Genomic DNA, 20,739 nt, shown 5'->3' with positions numbered 1-20,739 from the left:
TGGGCAGTGACAGCGGTCACAGAGACACTGAACTTTGCAAAACTTTGGCAAAGTTTCTGAAAGCCTTTCATCACCCTAGTGAGGAAGGCCAGGGAGCCTCGGTCCCCAGGCGGTAGGGCAGTCCCCGCCCGTCCCTTCCCGGGTAGCGCCCTATGACCCTGCAGTGTTCCCAAGCGGGTAGCGGAGTGTCTGTCCCCGGCAGGAGGTGGCGGCGGCAGTGCCTGGGTCTGTCCGGGAGTCCGGCCCGCCCCCGGCCTGACCCGGAGGGGTGGGGAGCTGGGCGGGGCGGGCGAGGCTCTCGGGCACGTGTGTCCCCGCGGTGGCGCGAGCACTTGGGAGCCCGGTCGGGGCACAGCGTGAGGACCAGAGCCCTGCGAGGTGAGGGTGGGCCGCCTGCAGATCCCGCAGGCGGAGAGAGGGCGGCGGGCGGGCTGGCCCGGGTGCGCGCGGGGTGGCAACTCGGCTGGCGCCGGGCAGGCAGACCGGCGCGCGCGCGCGGCTGACCGAGGAGGCACGGTTCCAAACGCCGGTGAGAGCTCCGGCGGGTCCGTGGTCGAGCTCGGGCTCCACCGGAGTTCGATCGCGAGTTATGTGGACTGATACCCCGGGTGAGTGCGCGTATTGGGGAAAGTGTGTGTGTGTCCCTGGGTGAGAGCGTGCGCCCCTGCGGAGTCGGGTGGCTGAACCTGTGGAACTTGTTTGTGTTTGTGCTGTGGAATGGGCGCCCCCGCGGCGGGACGTAAGCCAGAGACAGGCCAACCCTGGAGGTCCCGAGCCCCCTCTCTCCAGGGGCACCCTGGGTGGCAGCCTCGCCTGGGCATCGGCAAGGCTGAGGCGGGACGGGGGCGGGGGCGGGGGGGCGGCGCGCGGAGCAGTGGCCTGGAAGGACAGTTAAGCCTCTGTCTGGGGACTTTTAATCTGGCGGGCTGCTGTAGGAAGGGTCAGCCTGGAGAAAGGCAGTGCCCTCTCTCACCTCCCTAAGGAGGGCTGGCAGTGTAAGGCTTAGGGTCCCCAGGAGCCAGACCCAAGGGCCAGGCCCTGCGGCGGACCAGAAATGGCAGTCTGGGGCTGATGGCAGCTGTTCCTTCCAGTACGCATCCTCAGTTTCCCTGGGCTCACAGCTGAAGTGCCCACTTTGTTTTGGATCTGGCTGGAATAATGGGAGCTTTTGAGGGCCAGGGTGGGGCCCAGATAAAGTCTCAGCTGCCTGTTGGTGGAGATGGTTGGGAAAGAGCAGATAGGGCCCCCTACAAGCTCTCTGGAGACCCAGAGACCTTCCCTCCATCATGCCTTGTACACCGTGTGACCCTGAGCAAGGCATGTCCCTTCTCTGAGCCTCATCTGTAAAAGGGAAATAACAGTGATGTGGACTATCCAGGAGCTGTCGTGTGGGTCATGCTCAACACCAGTGTCCTCTTGGGCAGGCTCACTCTTTGAGGTTAGGAAGATCAGATCCTGGGGGATAACTTACTGAAACTCAAATCCCAGTCATTTTGCTCCTTGGGCTAAACTTTCAGAGAACTTCCACTGAATCACATCTGAGTCCCTTGGCCTGGGACTCAAGGCCTCTGAGAGCTGGTCCTTGCCACCCTCTCCAGCCACCTCTCCTGCCTGACTTTCCATCCTCGTAAATGCATGTAATCTGCTGCGAATACTAGTCACTTTCTTGCCTCTGGACCATTCCATAGTCTATGCTCACTGCCTGAAATACCCTCCTACTCATCTTCCTCAGTTGGAGAACTACCCATCTCAGATGCCCCCTCCTCTGGTAAGCTGTCCTTATTTAGCCGGGTTGGATTGGAGCCTCTTCTGGGCCCTTGCAGTCCTAGAGCCCGAGTTCTGCCTTGAACTGTTAAGATCTCTGTCTCCTGCTTCTCATTCCCAAGGTCTCCAAACCCCTGGAGGGCAGGAACTGGATCTCACTCATTTTTTTGCTGCCAGGATCCTGCACAGCAGTGGGCTGAACTGGGAGAACAGCAGCAGCCCCTCAGCCCTGTCCCCTGTCCCCAGCTTCCCCAGGGAAAGCCTGTCTACAGTGGAGCTCCACATCATTACAAAGAAGGGGAAACCAGTCAGGCCATCAGCATGGGTGGCACAGATTGTCCTAACAGTGTGTCCTGGGCACTACAGGACTCAGGGTATGCAAGTTGAGAACTTGGATTTCATCCTGAAGGCAAATAGGGAGCCATGGAAGGTTTGTGAGCAGGGCGTGGTCAGAACTGCTTCAATAGACAGTATTTGTTTTTCTCTTTCTGACTCACTATTCTGTATGACAGTCTCCAGGTCTGTCTGTCTATGCAAGTGGCACTATTTTGTTCCTTTTTATGGCTGAGTAATATTCCATTGTATATAAATATCATATCTTCTTCATCCGTTCATCTACTGATGGACATTTAGGTTGCTTCCATGTCCTAGCCACAATTTGTATATAGTGCTGCAATGAGCATTGGGGTGCATGTGTCTTTTTGAACTGATTTTCTTTTAGTATATGCCCAGTAGTGGAAATGCTAGGTCATATGGTAGTTCCATTTTTTGTTTTTTAAAGAACCTCTATACTGTTCTCCATAGTGGCTGTATTAATTTACAGTCCCATCAACAATGCAACAGAATTCCCTTTTCCCCACACCCTCTTCAGGATTTATTGTTTATAGATTTTTTTTAATGATGGTCATTCTGACAGGTGTGAGGTGATACCTTATTGTAGTTTTGATTCGCATTTTTCTAATGTCTGTTTAGTTCTTCCACCCATATTTTGATTGGGTTGTTTGGGTTTTTTAATATTGAGCTACATGAGCTGCTTGTATATTTTGGAGATTGATCCCTTGTCAGTTCCTTCATTTGCAAATATTTTCTCCCATTCTGTATATTTTCTTGTTTATGGTTTCCTTTGCTGTGCAAAAGCTTTTAAGTTTAATTAGGTTCCATTTGTTTATTTTTGTTTTCATTTTCATTACTTTAGGAGGTCGGTCAAAAAAGATCTTGCTGTAATTTATTTCAAAGAGTGTTCTGCATTACATTTAATTCTTTAATCCATTTTGAGTTATTTTGTGTGTGTGTATGGTGTTTGGGAATGTTCTGACTTCATTCTTTTACATGTAGCTGTCCAGATTTCATAGTACCACTTATTGAAGAAACTGTCTTTTCTCCATTGTATATTCTTGCCTCCTTTGTCATAGATTAGGTGACCATAGGTGTGTGGGTTTATCTCTGGGCTTTCTCTCCTGTGTAAAGTGCAATGCTCAGGTGAGACCTGTGATATTCACAGACCTAAATGCATTGTGATAATACTAGAACATGAATGCAATAGTGAGGGATGGTGCTGGTTTTTGGAATTTAAACTATTGACTGCTTTCCTCTCCCTGTGCCCTCTCTGCAGAGACTGCTTACCAGTAACATTTTATAAAAGTCCCTAATTTACCTTCCACCACCCCTGTGAAATATACTGGGTTCCATGATAGTTCAGTTGGTAAAGAATCCGCCTGCAATGCAGAAGACCTTGGTTCAATTTCTGGGTCTGGAAGATCCTCTGGAGAAGAGATAGGCTACCCAATCCTATATTCTTGGGCTTCCCTTGTGGTTTAGCTGGTAAAGAATCTGCCCACAATGTGGGAGACCTGGGTTCGATCCTTGGGTTGGAAAGATCCCCTGGAGAAGGGAGAGGCTACCCATTCCAGTATTCTGGCCTGGAGAATTCCATGGACTGTATAGTCCATGGGATTGCAAAGAGTTGGGCACGACTGAGCGACTTTCATTTTAACCCTGTGAAGGAGAAATTATTACCCCCATTTTGAATATGAGGAAGTAGAAGCTCAGAGAACACCTTGCCCAAGGTCACAAAGCCAAGGTAACGGCAGGGATTCCCACTCACCTGCCCTAGTTTTTTCCTCCCCATTCAAGACAGAAGCCCCATCTGAATGAGGCCAGGTCCTCCACTTTTCAGGCTAAGGGAAGTTTGAATTCCTTCCTGAAAATATGTCTTTATTTCTTGCCTGTGGCCTGATTACCCAGCTGCTGCTAAGATAGTATTTGTTCAGGCTGTCCACAGGGCTGGAGAAACCTTGCTGATTTGGGTGACAGGAGGTGGCACTGCTCCTGGTGAAATCTTTCCTCTTCCCAAACTCCTTCTGTGAGTCTGTGTGGTGCACCATTTTTAAAGTTTATTTTTGAAATTTTATTTGGCTGCTCCATACCTGAGTTGAGGCATGCAGGATCTTTAGTTGTGTCATGCTGGCTCTAGTTCCCTGTTCATGTGCATGTTTTGTCACTCAGTCACGTCCAACTCTTCACGACCACATGAACTGTGACCCGCCAGGCTCCTCTGTCCACGGGATTCTCCAGGCAAGAATACTGGAGTGGATTTCCATTTCCTTCTCCAGGGGATCTTCTCAACCCAGGGATTGAACCCAGGTCTCCTGCATTGTCGGCAGATGCTTTACCATCTGAGCTACTAGGGAAGGCCAAGGATTAGTTCCCTAACCAGGGATCAAACCTGGGCCCCCTGCATTGGGAGCATAGGGTCTTAGCCACTGGAACACTAAGGAAATCCCTGGTGCACCTTTTGACCCACATGTTCTTCTTAGGCTACTTTTGTGTTCCCAGGCCTGACCTCTCCCAGCTGTTGGGCCCTGATGTGCAGAGGTTGACTATGGGAGCCTTCCTCACCTCTATATTCATCCTAGAGGTCAGTTGTAGGAGTAGGCCAGGCTGGGTCTGCTTTTTTTTTTTCTGTCCACATCACCCAGCACAGGTTGGACACAGAGAAGGTGCCAGTGAGTGTTGGCGAAGTGAATGACCAGAAGAAAGTAGGTGTATAATAGAAAAAGAAGGTCTTGCTCCATGGAGAGCTATAGTTGGTTCTTGAGCAGAGGGTTCCTGAGAGCTCTTATGTGTCAGTAATTCTCCCTGTTTTATCAGTGAAGAACCTGAGACTCAGAGAGGGGAACTGACTTGACCAAGGCTGCATAGCATGGATGTTCCAAGTTGGAACCTGAACCCAGGGTTCTTGCTTCTTAATTGTGGCTGGAAGCCTTCGGGTGTGATGGATCAGGGTGGAGTCCACGGCCTGTGGTTCTGAGCTGTTTCAGGTCAGCAGCATACCTCTGCAGCTCTGTACTGGGCTGGATCGTGTCAGAGGTGGGCCAGCTGGTTTGGAGTCTTGCCCTGGAGGTTGTCTGAGGGGAACTTAACCCCACACTGAAAATAATTCGAACACCAGACCTGGATAAGGCCCTTCCACTTAAGGAAGTGGTCTCAGTTTCCTGATCTGTAAGGCAGGAGAACCAGCTTGGCTGACCTCTGAGACCCACACACTCAGATGTTCTGAGCTCAACGACAGTGGGTGGCCCCCAGTCAGGATCCTGAGGACTCCCAAGACGGAGAGAGACTCCATAAGGGGCTCCAGAGACCGAGGGCCTCCAGAGGAGGCTGAGAGGCATCACACTGCAATAGCACCTGCTGGTAACATCTGAGGGTACCCCTCAGATATTTCCCCAGACCAGCCCCAGTGTTTGTGATGCAGAAAGCATACCAGGCAAAGCTGGGTGCCTATGGGCCTTCAGCCCCAGGGAGGACACTTGGGAGAGGGTAGAGGATGACTCCAAAGCTCCTCCCTGTCCTCCAACCCAGCCTTGCCCTCCCTATGTGCTCCCTCTGCCCCAAGCCATAGGGATAACTGACAGTTTCCCAAAACACTATGTGATCACCCGCCCCAGTTTTTGCTCTCTTTGCTCCTCTTCTCTCTCCACCCACCTGATTTCCTACCTATCTTCCAAAACATGTGTCCTCTCCTCCAGGAAGCCTTCCCTGACCACACCCCCTTTCCATTAGGGGCCTTCATGTCTCCTTCAGCCCTGATCACTCTAAGTTGTCATTGACTATTTCTGGATCTTCCCCTGTCCTTTCTGCTCCACCCTCAACCTTGACTGTGAGCTCAAGATCATGGAAGGGTCTGACCCACCTCAGAGTCCCCAAGTGCCCCACACAGACAGAGGTGCAGATATGGCAGCCTCTGTAAAGGGTGAGTGAGTGAAAGGGTGTGGTGGGGTCTAAATCTTGCTGGGGGTGCCTAGGTTGCTCTCCCTTCTGAGGATGGCCTTCAGCGTGAGAACCTTGATCTGTGGTCAGTCTGGCTGTCACCTTGCTCCTCTGCCCATAATACCATGCGTTTCCTGCCCCTATTATCTTCTTGGAATACCCACATCCTGCCCACCTTCTTCACCTGCTAAAATCATAGCTCTTTTAATTATTTCACAAAGTCTAAATCATCTCCTTTAGTTATCTTGACAGACTTACGAGGCAGGTACTATTTTTAGATTGCAAAGAAATTGAGAGTTAGATTGTGGAGCTGAGGCTTGTCCGGGTCTCATGGCTGGGAATGAAAGAACTGGGATCTCCCCGCTGCCTAGTGCCCTCCACTGCCCCTCAGCAGTTCTAGGTCCAGGGCCTCTGTTTCCCTTCACAGCACCTCACCTCCTGCAAAGGCAGGAGTTTCCAGCATGATGACAGGTCACTTTCCCCTGCTGGACTGGACAGGGCCAGCCAGGTGGGTGGCAAGCAGGCAATACATTCCAGAGCCACCCGAGTGGAGAAGCTGGAATGCTGTCCAGCTACCCTGAAAAATCTGTAACCAGTTTGGGAACTGCCCCAGCCACTCTTCCTGGCTTTGAGCTCACTAGCCTGGGGCCACAGAGAGAAAGATAGGGTGAGGGGGAGAGGAAGAGCCAGGTTGGGTAAGGGGTAGAGGCAGGTAGAGGCAGAGCCAGGTCCAGGGGGCAGGTAGTGAGTCTGCATGCTAGGCTTGCTCTGCCCCTGGCTTATAAATGACCTTGGGTGAGATCCTGGGCTAACCTTTCGGGTCTTGTTGGTTTGTCTTTTTGTTGTTTGTTTGCTTTTAACTGTAAAATGAGTACAGTAATATCATGGCTGCTTAACAGTGGGGAACTACCAGGAAGAGTAGATCTTGGGCCTTGCCAATAAGACGTGTTCCCTCTGGTGGAGAACTAATCAGAACTATTTCCCTCACACTAAAAACTGTGGGAGCTTCCTGGAAGAGAGGATCTAGGAGGTAGTGGTCATTTTACCCCCAAACTGGGTTTGACTCTTGGTGGGTGTCAAGTCAAAAGACACAACCAAGCCAAAGAGCAGGAGAGGGGGACTTCCCTGGTGGTCCAGTAGTTAAGAATCTGCCTCCCGATGCAGGAGACACAAGTTCGATCCCTGGTTCTGAAAGATTCCATGTGCTTTGGGGTAACTAAGTTTGTGTGCCACAACTACTGAGCCTGTGTGCTGCAACTACCAAAGTGCCCGTATTCTGCAACCAAAGAAGTCACGGCAATGAGAAGCCTGCTCAGTGCAACAAAGAGTAGCCCCCACTCGCTGCAACTAGAGAAAGCCCGCATGCAGCAATGAAGACCCAACACAACCAAAAATAAATAAATAACCAATGAGGCCAGAATGATCCCATGGGAATTCAATTGTGGACCTGAGGTTTGTCTGAGTCCCACAGCTGGGAACTAGGAGCTAGTCCCATAGCAGAACTAGGATCTCCCACCTGTCCAGACAAAGCAAGATGTTCTACCTTAGTCTTTTCAGTGAAAGTATCTCCTTAGGAGAAGACTGGGTGAGACCCTAGGTGGAGCAGGTGAGAAGGTGAAGAACTCTTTCACCTTATCACTAGACTCTCGGCTACCAGCCCGCTGGCCCGTGTCAGCCTGAGACTCCTGGGCAAGGTGCACTGGGAAAATCGTGGTCCAAGGCCTTTCCCGGTATCCCCTCCCCCTGCCCTATTTCTGTGGTTTCCCCATCTCCTCCTCTCTCCACTTTCCCCACACTTGCATGGGCTTCCAGCTTGGGGGCCTGGCTTCAGCTGTCTCAGACCCTGCTCCCCCATTGCAGGGAAGTGAACCCGGGATAAAAAGGAAAGGAATGTTCTCTTTCTCTGAGATGGATCTGAGGTTCTGGTGGACACTGGGACCTGCCCACACAGTGGCATTTCTCCACCAGTCACCATCCCCTCACCGAAGCACTGTGCCTGCCCTGTGGGAGGGGCAAGACAAACAACCAGGGCCAGAATCTTGACCTGGGTGCTGATCTTGGCTCTGTCTCTGGCTGATTGTGAGCCCTTGGGCCCTAGTTTCCTCCTCTGTCAAATGAGAGTTTGGCAGAGGTGATTTCTAAAGGCTGTTCCAGGCTCTGGCTGTCAAACACTCTGTGTGTGAGAGAGAGGCATTGTGTGTGTGTGCACATCTGAATATGAGTGTCTGCATCTCTGTGTATCTAGGTGTGGCCGTGCCTGTGTGTGCCCATGTGTTTACACCACACCTATGGAGGAATGATTAGCGGTGGGATGAGGGAGGAAGGGTATTCCATATAAAGACTCAGCTTGAGGTAAACTGTGTTGGCCACAGTACCATTGAGTGCATACTGGGAAGCAAGGGTATTGAGTGTTTCCTGTTGTGGGGCTGAAGCACAGACAGGGACTGAGGGGAGGGCCACTGGAAGCTCAGCTCAGCTCCGTAGGATATGGGGGAGAACCTCCCTGGCAGAGCCATCCTCCAGTGAAAGGGGGTGCCTGGGAACACCTGTACAACATGTGAGCTAAAAGGGAACAGCTAAGGGGCAAGAGTGGGCAGAGGGCACTCCTGCCTACCGGAACAAGCACTCCTGGTCACTTTCTGCCTCTTTCAGACCAGGGCTGGCACAGAGGAGGCAGCCCAGGGGAAGGCTCGTCCTAGCTGACTTCCTGTGACCCAGAGCCCCAGCTGTCTCCACCTCCCTGTCTCTGGAGCCCACCGCCTGCCTGAGAAATGCTGGAAGCTGGGCGAGGCCCCAGGCTGGAGGACCTGTTTTTCCTGTTTCCCACAGAGCTCCCTGCAGCTCGGTCCAGGCCTGTGCATTCATGAGTGAGGAACCTGAGCTGGAGCTGAGCATCCTGACAGCGAGAGCAGGGGCTGGTCAGGTATGGGCGTGAGAGGGTGGGGTCCGCTGGCTGGGAAGTTGGGAGGTTGGGGCAGGCAGGCTCATGCATGTGTATACACTGACCTGGGGGTAAATCAAGGGGATCCATGCCCTGCTACCTCATTCCAAGTTGTGATGAATTCAGGCTTCAGAGCCAGACAGCCCTGGGTATCAAATCCAGTTTTTCCAATACCTGGCAGTGTGACCTTAAACAAGTAGCCTAACTCCTATGGCAGTATCTGCTGAGGAATGCGGTGAGGAGTGAAATGAGGATGCTTCAGGGGAAGCTGCTCAACCCAGACTTTGTCTCTACAAAGTGAAGTGGGTGGTAGTCCAGGATCAGGAGCTCCTGATCCCATGACCTGAGCCAGAGAGGTGTCAGATAGAGGAACGTGGATCAGACAGCTGACCCATCTTCAGAATGTCTGGGTCCAGTTTCCTTCCCTCTGGCACTTCCCTATTCTGTCCAGAGAAGGGCAGGGCTCTTGAAAAAGAGCCAGTCCAGCAGTCTGCCTGGGGCAGGAGCAGGCCTCAGGTGGACTGGGCCCCTGGAGAGCTGGTCTGACCCCTGGCCACCTAGGGTCAGCAGCTGAGAAATCCTTCAGTGTCATCGTCCGCTGAAAGGCCCTCGGTGTCATTGTCCGCTGAAAGGAGACCAGTATCATAAAGCTTAGCCTCCTCTGGGCTCCCATAGCCTCTTGTGCTTGCTTCACTCATTCATTCACTCATTCTCTCATTCATGTCATGCCTGCTTTGGATGAGGCCTCTAGCTGGAGGACAGAGCCAGAGAAAAGAATCAGATAGGAGTTCCTGGAATGTGTTGGGATAGAGGGTGGAGGGACAAATCCCCTGCAGGATGTAAGGAATGCCCTGAGGGGGATCCATGTAAGGAATGCCCTGAGGGGGATCCATGCCCTGCTACCTCATTCCAAGTTGTGATGAATTCAGACTTCATCACATGGAGTGATGTGATGAAGGGAAAGAGCCTTGGAGATGAGATTTGAGAAGAGTCTTGAGGGGTGGGTGAAGTATGGTGTGAGTGGGTCAGGGAAAGCTTTCCAGGTGGAAAGACCATGACACACAGAGGCAGGGAAGTCTGTCAGGGCACTCACATGGCTCCCAGCTCCCAGCACACTCAGAGCTCTTGAGGTCAGGGCCAGCCAGAACAGGGCACAGAGGGGTAACTGATCTGTCCAGAGAAGGGCAGGGCTCTTGAAAAAGAGTTAGGTGGGAGCTGGTCCCGGGCAGCTGGGAGTGAGGCCCTAAGGGTATCAGGGGTCAGGAGAGGCAGTAGAACGGGCTGAGGGAGAGGACTGGGGACTTGGCTGGCTCTGTAAGCAGGAGCCAGTCAGAGAGGGTGGGGAGGGAAGTTGTACTCACAAGCTGGTGGGCTGGCCTGTAGAGAGAGAAGGCAGGAGGGGTCAGTCTGGACAGGGGCTGCGGTGATAGAATCCCTAGCTGCCCTGGGAGGGTGGAGGCCAGGATGTCTTAAAACAGGTGGAAAGGGCAGCTCCCTTGGTTCATGAGCCACTTAGGGAAGTTTCCACCCCTGCCGTCAGTGTCAGAGACTCCTCCGTGAGTTAGCAAGGAGCTCTGTGACCAGCCATGAGATGTTGACATGAAGGGAAGATGAAGGCCCTGACCCTCACTCTGAGGAGAGACCTGCCAGGCCTCAGCACGGGGGCGGAGCAGAGCAGCAGTGTGGAGGTGGGGCTGGAGTGCGGGGGTGCCCTGAGCATGCCCAGTGGTCACAGCAGCTCATGAGGAAAGTGTTGGCACCATAGTGCTACCAGGCCAGGGGATTCAGCACCTGAGAGGTCCGACCCTCAGGAGGGCAGGAAATTCCTGATGTCACCTAGGGCTCTGTGGCAGAGCTGGACACCCCATGCCAGTGTCCCCAGAGGGAGTGTGGCCCCTCCATGGATCCTCAGTCTTGCACCTAGGCCTCCATGCTCCTTCTGCAGCTCCTGTGAGCCAGCTACCCCTACCCACCTCTCAGTACTTCAGATCTGGTGATCCCAGCCTTCACCCTTCTCCAGGCCATGACAACCCTTTGGGGCACACCACACTTACTGTATCTGACACAGAGTTCCCTCTCCTCCCAACCCCTGAGCCTGAGGCGTCCTGGCCCCTCCTCCATCCAGACTCCCTCCCAAACAGTTCTCAGACCTCTCTCCTCATGAGATCCCCAGGCCTGGCCCAGCATGGGCCTGGTGTCACTCCCTTGGCCCCCCACACTCACCTGCTCCACAACCTCCAGGACCTTGTCACTCCTCTGCTCGTGGCCTAAGAGGGCTTCCCAAAGAGGTCAAGAGAAGGCCACGGCTGAGCTGAGTCTCAAAGCTTGTAACACACAGTGTGCCCACCGTGTGCCAAGTGCGGCTCCAAAGGTTTTACACAAATTGCTCCCCTAACCCTCATAGCAGGCCTGTGACGTAGCTTCTGTTGATCACCTCATTTCACAGGTGAGGGGACAAGGGCAGCCCTGGGTCCAGAGGCCAGCTTCTTCCTAATCACTGGATTAGGATAAAGAGTTGTCATTTCAATAGATGGAGATGAGGGGCATGCAGGGATTCAAGGCTGAAGGAGTAACGTGAAGCATAGCCGAGAGGGGAAACGTGCTGGCTGCATTCAGGAAACAGCAGGTCTTGGGGGATGTGGATGGTGACAGAAGCTGGGTTTTACAATCCGCTGGTACCAGCCTGAGGAGCTGGATTTTCTCCTGAGATCAGACAGGAGCCACAGCGGGTTTCCAGCAGGGGAGTGACTTTCTCTTTTCCAAAGATCCCTCTGGATGGAAGGGATTGAGGCTGGAGACAGGGAGACTGATACAGGGGCTCCAGCAGCAACAGTAGAGGTAACATTGGGCTGCAAGGAGCTGGGTGGGATGCAGGAAATGCTTTAATGCTGGTTCTTGAGTCAAGAGGGATCCTAGCAGTTTGGCCTTGCCAATGGCCCCTGATCCCATATGTACCTTCTCATCCTGTATCTCCCCTGGCTCCTTGGGGAGGAATCTGTGTCTGTGGGAGCAAGGTCATGAGGGCAGGCTCCCTGTCTCCTAGTTGCATCTTTGCTGACAGTAGCAGGAAGGGAAGATAGAGGAGGGAGAGTTAGGAAGGAAGGAAGGGAGAAGAAGGAAGCTGAGGAGGCAATTGTCCCTCAGCCACCCTGATCTCAACTTCATGAGCCCTGAGCTCCTTCTGGGAGAACTGGCTGGGCAAGAATCTCAGCGTCTAAGGGAATGGATGTCATTGGCCCTGCAGAATCTGAGTCCCAGCCTCTCAGGATCCTGGGGTTCCAAAATAGGAGGGATTATACAGCCCCAGATTCTCAGGGTGAGGAGGACTCACATGTCATCTGCCTTCTCTGTCCTCCCAGACACACCCACACACAGGTCACAAGCCCTTCTGCACTCACTAGGGAGCCACTTGCACAGTCCCATAATCAGGGAGTCCACTACCTGAAGGCTGTGACCTGGGCAAGTTACCTTGAATGATCTGTGACCCAACTTCTATCAGAAACCTGGGCATGATAACCTGGCTCCCAGAACCATGATGTAAGGATAGAATGAAGCAATATTGATAAAGCACACATAGCAGTAGTGGGGTTTCAATAATGTCAGCTCCCCCTGCATCTTCACACTCTTAGAAACCTACTCTTTGTGTTCCAAGCCTGCCCACCTGGGACTCCTGCTATGACTTCCAGCCTGCCTTCTGAGACCTTTGGGCACATCTTTGCCCTCCAGACTGGGATAGTCTGAGAGAGCTCTTCTTGGTCACATTGGAGGGATGGGGAGAGGAGTAAGGTGGCATCCTGATCTCCAGGTGCTCTCTGTCTGGGCGGTCAGGCACCATAGCTGCATTATATGCTCACTGGGAACAAGGTAGGAGAAGGTCAAGGTGGTGGTGATGTGTGGAGAGAAGCAGGGCAGGTCTGGAGGAAGCTAAGTTTGCCCCACAGAAGTTCCCCATTCCCCCATTTCCATCTCCACCCCAGACTTGCCTGCAATCTTCAGGAAGGTCACTGCCCCATGTGGTAGCCTCAGAGACCACCTGCTGTTTACAGATGCAGAAAGTACCAGAATATAGGAGTCCCTAAAAAATATTTGCTGAGAGGTGACTGAATAACTAAAGAGGGAAACCCTTACAAAGCTCCTTCAAATGCCAAAATACTAGGCACAGGGCCAGAACCTCCCAGAGAGTGGAAAGATAAGCCAAACAAAAGAACTTCCTAATGCCTCCAGAAAAGTATGAGCTGCCCCAGTCACAATCCTAGATCTGGAACTCTATTCTTGAGGTTCTCAAACACCAAAAAAAAAATTTTTTTTTAAGGCAACATGGTATTTTAGGCTTCGAGGAATATATGGTCTTTGCCACAACTATTCAGTGCTGTGTAAACAGATGGTCATGGTTATGTTCCAATAATGCTTTATTTACAAAAACAGACTGGTGGGCTGGATTTGTCCCTCAGTTTGCCTACCCGTTTTAAATTGTTAGAATTATATGATCCTGACATTCATGGATCTCATTTGTTCTTAAGGTCCCAGGGTTCCAAGGTTCTGGGCCCTCTGTGTCCACAGAGAGAGGCAGATCAGATGCAATAAAAGCCTTGAATGTGGTTGGGCAGATCCTGACGGAGGTGTCTGTGGGCACTTGGGGTCCCTCATGGCCTGGGTCAGGCGGGTGTATCAGGTCTCCCTGCTGGGTCCCCCAGCCATCCATGACCCTGATGGTTGTTCTCTCCACTCCCACCCCACCCCACCCCCCCCCATCCCTGCTTCCCTTCAGGGCCATGGCCACAGGCCTGGACATCTGGAATGGCACTACCAATGGCACCTGGGATGGGGATGAGCTGGACTACAAGTGCCGCTTCAACGAGAGCTTCAAGTACGTGCTGCTGCCCGTGTCCTATGGTGTGGTGTGCGTGCTCGGGCTATGTCTCAACGCCGCGGCGCTCTACATCTTCCTGTGCCGCCTCAAGACCTGGAACGCCTCCACCACGTACATGTTCCACCTGGCCGTGTCGGATGCGCTGTACGCCGCCTCCCTGCCCCTGCTGGTCTACTACTACGCCCAGGGCGACAACTGGCCCTTCAGCACCGTGCTCTGCAAGCTGGTGCGCTTCCTCTTTTACACCAACCTCTACTGCAGTATCCTGTTCCTCACGTGCATCAGTGTGCACCGGTGCCTGGGCGTCCTGCGGCCGCTGCACTCGCTGCGCTGGGGCCGGGCCCGCTACGCCCGCCGGGTGGCGTTCGCCGTGTGGGTGCTGGTGCTGTCCTGCCAGGCCCCTGTGCTGTACTTCGTCACCACCAGCACCCGTGGCAGCCGCATCACCTGCCATGACACCTCGGCACCCGAGCTCTTCGGCCACTTTGTGGCCTACAGCTCCGTCATGCTGAGCCTGCTCTTCGCCGTGCCCTTCGCCGTCATCCTGGTCTGTTACGTACTCATGGCTCGGCGGCTGCTAAAGCCGGCCTACGGGACCAGCGGCGGCCTGCCGCGGGCCAAGCGCAAGTCCGTGCGCACCATCGCCATTGTGCTGACTGTCTTCGTCCTCTGCTTCCTGCCTTTCCACGTCACCCGCACCCTCTACTACTCCTTCCGCTCGCTGGATCTCAGCTGCCACACCCTCGACGCCATCAACCTGGCTTATAAGGTCACCCGGCCGCTGGCCAGCGCCAACAGTTGCCTTGACCCTGTGCTCTACTTCCTGGCTGGGCAGAGGCTCGTGCGCTTTGCCCGGGATGCCAAGCCACCCACTGACCCCACCCCTCCCACCCAGGCTCGCCACCGGCTGGGCCTGCACAGGTCCTACGGAAGTGATGCTGTCAGGACAGAAGACTCGGCCAGCCGTGAGAACTCCAGGGGGACAGAGTCCTCACTGGCTGGTAGTGGCGCTGACACTAAGGACATCTGGCTGTAGGCGCTGAACCCCTGTTCAAGTTTACATGAGATGGGGCTGTAGACTTGTTCAAAGGGGACAGTCTCCCCAGATATGGACCATCAGCGACTCAGGCAGGATGGTCAAGGGAGCTGTGACCCCAGCACTCTGTCATTTGAGTGGGACTCGGTCTGTTCTCTGTGATCCAGAGAGCATGGCAGTCCCCACGCCCTTAGTCACCATTTATATGTGCAGGGTGGGGAGTAAGATCTTAAGAAAAGAGTTTAGGGACAATGGCAGCTCTGGCCTGACTCCCACATAAATACCTGGCTGTGCCTGCCAGGGTCCCCAAGCTGGGCTCCAGCACAATCAAGTCAAATGGAGAAACGGGCCCAGAGAGGAAAGAGACTTCCCGAGGTCACACAGCCAAGCCTGGGCCTGAGCTGCCTGGGAGGGGCGGGGTCGCAAGTTGACCAGAGGACCCTGGTAAGGGGTAAGGGCTGAGCCAGAGGTTCCCACAATGAGTCGGAGTGGTCTGAGTGCCATGGTGGGCTTGGCTCTGAGGAGTACCCTCAGTCCAAGGGATGTATGTCTGGAAACTGATATCATAAACCCATCATAAACTGTTTATGATGACATAAACTGATTTTGCTGGCTGCAGAGGGTCCCAGTCCTTAGGGTCCCCCCAGTATAGGATTTAATGGCAATAACCATTAAGTGCTGATAAATGTTAAACCATTTAACTAACTGTCCGGAGATGGTGGGGGGAATCCTTGATTTATAAACACTGCCAATAGCTGTGGTACAAATACTCCTACCAGGGCCAGCTTCAGACTGCCAGTGGGATGTCAGCCTCCTTGCAAAATACCTGAAAATTTAGCATTTGGCCCTTGCGAGCAGGTACAAGTTTGTTTAGCACACCACTGGATCACATGAATGGTTGGGGCTGTGGACTGTGCGTCAGGGAAAGCCTCTTGGAGTGGCAGGACTTCCAAGAAGAACACTTCATCAGAGAAGAACATGAAAGTGCAGGTGCCAGCTAGCTCTAGCCTTTGGGCAGGAATAGGGCAAAACTGACCTCACTTTTAATTTCGAGAATAAGGATTATCTCTCTCTCCCTCTGGGAAAGCCCTTCCCTGATGGGCCCACTCTGCCTGCTTTCCCCACCCCACCTCCACCTACCTCCAACGACTTCTCCACCCTTCCCATTCTGCCTCGTCTAAACAGCACCCTCAGGGTTGCCCTATTTGGAGTCTAGCTCCAGGGCTCCCCCGTGTGACAGGGACCTGTCATGAGCCATGACCCAGACCATTACTCTGCATTGTGTAACATGGGTGACTTGCCCAAAGTAGTGTGGAATGCTCACCTCCCACATTCTAGGTTCTATACTTCTGTTAATATAGCCGGGATCCCTATGTTTATCTTTGTGATGATCTCTTAGAGTCTGTCCTTGAACCTTTCTTGCAGGCCTGATTCTATTTCTTTCCTATCAGCTGCTGCTCAGGCTGAACCCCATCTCAGTTTATAAGGAGTCTCTACCCAGGTGAGATGCTCTACTGACCAGGAGTGTTGATACTGAGCTCTGACTCCCTCAGCCCTGCTCAGACCCAGAGGCAGGGAGTTATATGTCATGACTTTGGGGGCCCTTGAATGTGCATCTGCAGTTGAGGATGGGACTGTGTCCCATGGGCCCAAGTTCCCCTGGTCCCTACTCCTTTCATGTCCTGCTCACTTACCCCTCCAGCAGCTGTCCTGAGACCCCGAGAACTGAGGACTTAGCCTCTGCAGCACATGGAGACCACACTATGGCTTAGCCTCAGGAAGCCTTCGTTGAAACCAATGCCTGAAGATGTCTAAGGACACAGGACCTAGGGGACAGGAGGAGTTTACTCACCATCCAATCCTGTGGCTGACACTTGTGGGGGTGGGGAATGGAGACCCTAAGGGAACCATGGACAGGCCCAGGACCCCATCTCTGGGCCCTGGTCAGACTGCCTGGCCCCTTGTTGTGGACATTGGGCCTTGCTGTTTAGTGGGCAGGCCACCCTCCTTGAGGGTGGGTTCCCGATCCTGTTGCCTTATGCTATTTTCAGCCTAAGTAAGAGCAGGATTTTCCACTCTCGGCCCCAGACCATTGTCCAGCAATGACGTGGAAGGACCTGTCTGCTCTCAAAATATCTCCTCTTACTCCGTGGGCCTCCCTGCCCTTTCCCCACCTCCTCAGCCTGACATCACTTCCTGGGGCTGTTGACTCCAGAAGGCCGCTGTGACAGGGCGCAGCCTGACGGACCCCAGGGACTGTCAGCCCAGCTGTAGACTCAAGGCCAGAGGGGGGCGGGGCCTTGCCCAAGGTCACCCGACAGGTCAGCGTGGCGCCTGGATGTGCGCCAGGGGCTTTGGCCGCCCCAGCTGCTCCGCTCCCGGCAGTGCAGGTCAGTGCCTCTGTGGGAATCCTGCCATCACCCCCACCACCCCAGCTCTTCCCACCTCTGATGGAGCTAGGGAGCTAAAGCCAGGGACTTGGGGCACCTGGGGCGGTGTGGGAACAGCTGGGAGGAGGAAACGCCTGCTGACTGGCCAGCAGCAGCTCAGCTCAGGGAGCTCCATGCAGCAGGGGCAGGGGCCTTGGCACATAGAGGTCTTTGCCCTGGGTGGCAGCTGTCCTGGGGCCCAGGAGGGACACTGACCCTCCAAAGGCTAGGAAAGGCACTGGGTAACATGCCCTCTAGACACAACTACTCCAATCTTGGCAGGTCAGGCCACCAAAGCTACCCCTCTACCATCACCCTTGTCATGGAAGATTTGGGCAGATGTCAGAATCAGGCGCCTAAAGAAGGGAACTGAGATATCGACCTATGTCCCAAGCACCAGGCAGGACCCTCTCACATCTGTTGTAATATTTCTTCACCATCACCATGTGAGATAAACAGTATTATTCCCATTTAGCAAATGAGGGAACAGGCTCTGAGAGATGAGGACTTGCTCCAGGTTATACAGGCAGTAAACAGGTGAGTCAAGACTGAGTTCATCCATCCGATGCCCTGAGTAGTTCCCTTTCCAGCTTCCCCTGCCACTTGCAGTCCCTGCAGGGCAGGAGAGTTTGTAAGCAACCCTTCAACCTTCATGTGATTCAGGATGAGAGAGGCACTCCAGTGAGGATGGGGTTAAGAGCACTAATTCTCTGCCCAGACCACCTGCATTTGAGTGTCTCCACTTTTCTTCAGCTGTGGCGTCTTGGGCAAATCACTGAATCTTGTAGCCCCTCTGTTTTCTCATTTCTAGAAGGAGACACTACCTCCCATGTAGGGCATTGGGAGGTCTGAATCAATAGAGGCCTGAATCAATACACATGAGGCAGTGAGAATAGAGGCTGGAACATAAGCATTTACATGTTGGGCACTGTGCCACGGGGATGTGGAGGTGAACCAGCTGGCCCTGCCCTTGTGGAGTTGACATAATTTAATATATAGCCACATGGAGATAAGTGATTTGAAGGAAAGGACTATGTGTCCGGCCAGTGAACAATAGAGTGTCCCCTGTGGGCAAGGCTTCCTCAGGATGTGGGGGAAGGGAGCAGGCCATCCTGGGGTGAGGTGTGGGACCACACTCTGCCCTGCCTGGCCCTGGGTGGCACTCAGGCTCATGAGCTGATGTGTGTTTACAGAACCTTGTCCGGGTGATGGGCTGTGGAAGGGCTTTAGGGAGAAGTGACAGTGGAAAGGGGATGAACAGGATGGCTCCCACCCACCCATGGCAGCAAGGCTTTGCCGTTTCTTCCTGACTGGTGGTACCCACCAGGGTGCTGCAGCCACTCCTAGGTTTATCCAAGAGTCAGAGACCCAGGGCTGGAGAACCAACCTGGAGCTGGGCCAGAGCAGGCAGCAGATGGGCAGTTTTTGCTGTGTGACCTGAGTCCATGTGCCTGCCCTCTCTGGGTCACTCTGTAGAGGCTGGAGACCTTGCCTTCCACACACCAGTTGTCTCTAACTTAGGGCATCAGCAGCCTCGATTTTTCATCAAAGACACAGCTAACACCTGCTCCCCCAGGCACTGCTAGGACCCATGAGCCCTCAGTTCTGAGAACTAGAGTGGGGCAGTGGATCTCCCCTGGCATCAAGTGAGCAGAAAGATGAAATGACTCCACTGGTACCACGCGGTGCCTTGGAGTAGCTCCAGCTGAATGTCAGACGCTTCTGCCTCCTGTGGGGTGAGGCTGGAGCTTGGCCAGAAGTGACTGGGGTGACAGGTGAGGGATGCATTTGCCTTCCCCATGGGTATGTGCTTGAGGTGGAGGGTGTGAGGGTGAGGGAAATGAGCCCCAGAAACCAAACTCATCCTCCTCTGCTCTGATGTGCCATGTGACATGGTGAATCCCCTTTTCCTCTTTGGATCTCAGTTTCCAATTTCCCCATATATAACGGCCTTGGCTCTGCACATCCACCCCTCAGTGGCCCAAGCCCCTTATGAGGGCTTGCCCCTGTCTTGGCTCCAAGTCAGCCAGGTGTCCAGTCCCAGCCCTGTCCCAGCCAGGAACAATGGACCAGACCACGCCAGCTCCCAGGGGCTCACATGTGACTATTTTCAGACCTTTAAGTCAGAAAAGGATTTTTCACTCCCAGCACAATGGCTGCCCTACACCATTGTCCAGCAGTGACCAGGGCATCTGCCTGCCCAAAAATATCTCCCATGCATCTACCCTCTGGGCCTCCCTGCCCTGCTCCTCACCTTTCAAACTTGACATCACTTCCTGGGGTTGTTACTCCTAAACACCACTGCGAAACAGCATGTGAGTCCCCTGGGAGACATGACCAATTATAATCAATTTTTCCTCTTGACAGGGACCCCCAGGGATTATTTGGCTGCATGGAGGGACTGGAGACCCAGAGAGGGCTGTGCCTTGCCTGAGGCCAAGCAGTGGTCAGTGCGGAGACTAAACTTGAGATTGCCCCATTTCAAGGGAGAAGGGCACCCCAAGGACAGGGAGCAGGGTCCTGCCAGCACTGGGGGAGAGGAGGAGGGAGCAGTAAATTCAGTAGGCGACTGGAACTTTAAACTGGACTTCCCAAAAGTGACTCAAAGTTTTGGAGTTTGCCAAATACGCAGGCTGGAAAGGGAAGTTAGACAGTACTGAGCGGAGAGCATCGATGGGAGAAAAATAAAAGTTGAATGTTTGTGCCTTACTGCACACTCACTGTTCAGTAAACTTGGAAAGGAGGTACGATCAGTTCCATCTTACAGATCAAGAAACTGAGTTTGCGATCACAGAGCTGATGGTGGCTAAACTGGGCCAGAACCCTGCTCTTCCTGCCTCAGCTTCCCTGCATCCCTCGACCTCTTCCTTTCCCTCAAGAGTGAATGGGGAGCTCCCAGGTCAAAGCCAAGATACACCCCCTCCCACCCACACCACTCAGGCTTCTCCCCAGGATGCCTGCCCCAGGCCTTCCAAGGTGAGCGGTCCTCCCAGGGGGTACAGACCAGCACTAATGAAGGCAGCTGAGGCAGCAGCAGAAGCCAGAGAGCCCTGGAAAGGTGAGGAGGAAAGGGGCCAGTGAATCATCTCCAGGACTGCCCAGCCCTCTCTTGCTGTCCTTGCTTCTCTGGCCCTGACAACCTGACATCAGTGCTGCTCTGCATAGAGTCCCCACAAACACCAGACCACACTTTTTTTTTTTTTACCAGACTCCTTTTTAAAAATATTTATTTATTGAAGGATAATTACTTTACAATATTGTGATGGCTTTTGCCATACATCAACATGATCAGTATACATAGGTATACATGTGTCCCCCCCCATCCTGAACTCCCTTCCACTTCCCTCCCCACCCCATCCCTCTAGGTTGTCACAGAGCACTGGCCCTGGGTACCCTGCCTCATGCACTGAACTTGCACTGCAGACCACAC

The 20,739-nt window shown here is 53.4% G+C and overlaps 1 protein-coding gene across 4 annotated transcripts; it reads left to right on the top strand.

Annotated features, from left to right (window-relative positions):
- Positions 1-248: 248 nt before the first annotated feature.
- On the top strand, positions 249-20,018 carry P2RY2 (purinergic receptor P2Y2). 4 transcript variants are annotated; one of them, XM_020902758.2, is made up of 3 exons: positions 249-378; positions 8,863-8,956; positions 13,743-20,018. In XM_020902758.2, exon 3 carries the CDS (start codon positions 13,747-13,749, stop codon positions 14,878-14,880), a length of 1,134 nt encoding a protein of 377 aa, XP_020758417.2. In that variant the 5' UTR covers positions 249-378; positions 8,863-8,956; positions 13,743-13,746; the 3' UTR covers positions 14,881-20,018. The 4 variants fall into 4 exon arrangements, with proteins under 4 accessions (XP_020758417.2, XP_070329381.1, XP_020758419.2 ...); XM_070473280.1 differs by having other exon boundaries at positions 8,686-8,956; XM_020902760.2 differs by lacking the exon at positions 249-378 and adding an exon at positions 387-608.
- The last annotated feature ends 721 nt before the right edge of the window (positions 20,019-20,739 follow it).

This window comes from Odocoileus virginianus, chromosome 10 (assembly GCF_023699985.2).
Source record: "Odocoileus virginianus isolate 20LAN1187 ecotype Illinois chromosome 10, Ovbor_1.2, whole genome shotgun sequence".
Classification (NCBI taxonomy): domain Eukaryota; kingdom Metazoa; phylum Chordata; class Mammalia; order Artiodactyla; family Cervidae; genus Odocoileus; species Odocoileus virginianus.
The sequence above is the reverse complement of the archived record's forward strand: the minus strand, read 5'-3'. Positions and strand labels throughout refer to the sequence as shown.

Bases quoted from the DNA above. Each gene is read 5' to 3' on its own strand.
- P2RY2 (XM_020902758.2), top strand. From the start codon at position 13,747: ATGGCCACAGGCCTGGACATCTGGAATGGCACTACCAATGGCACCTGG.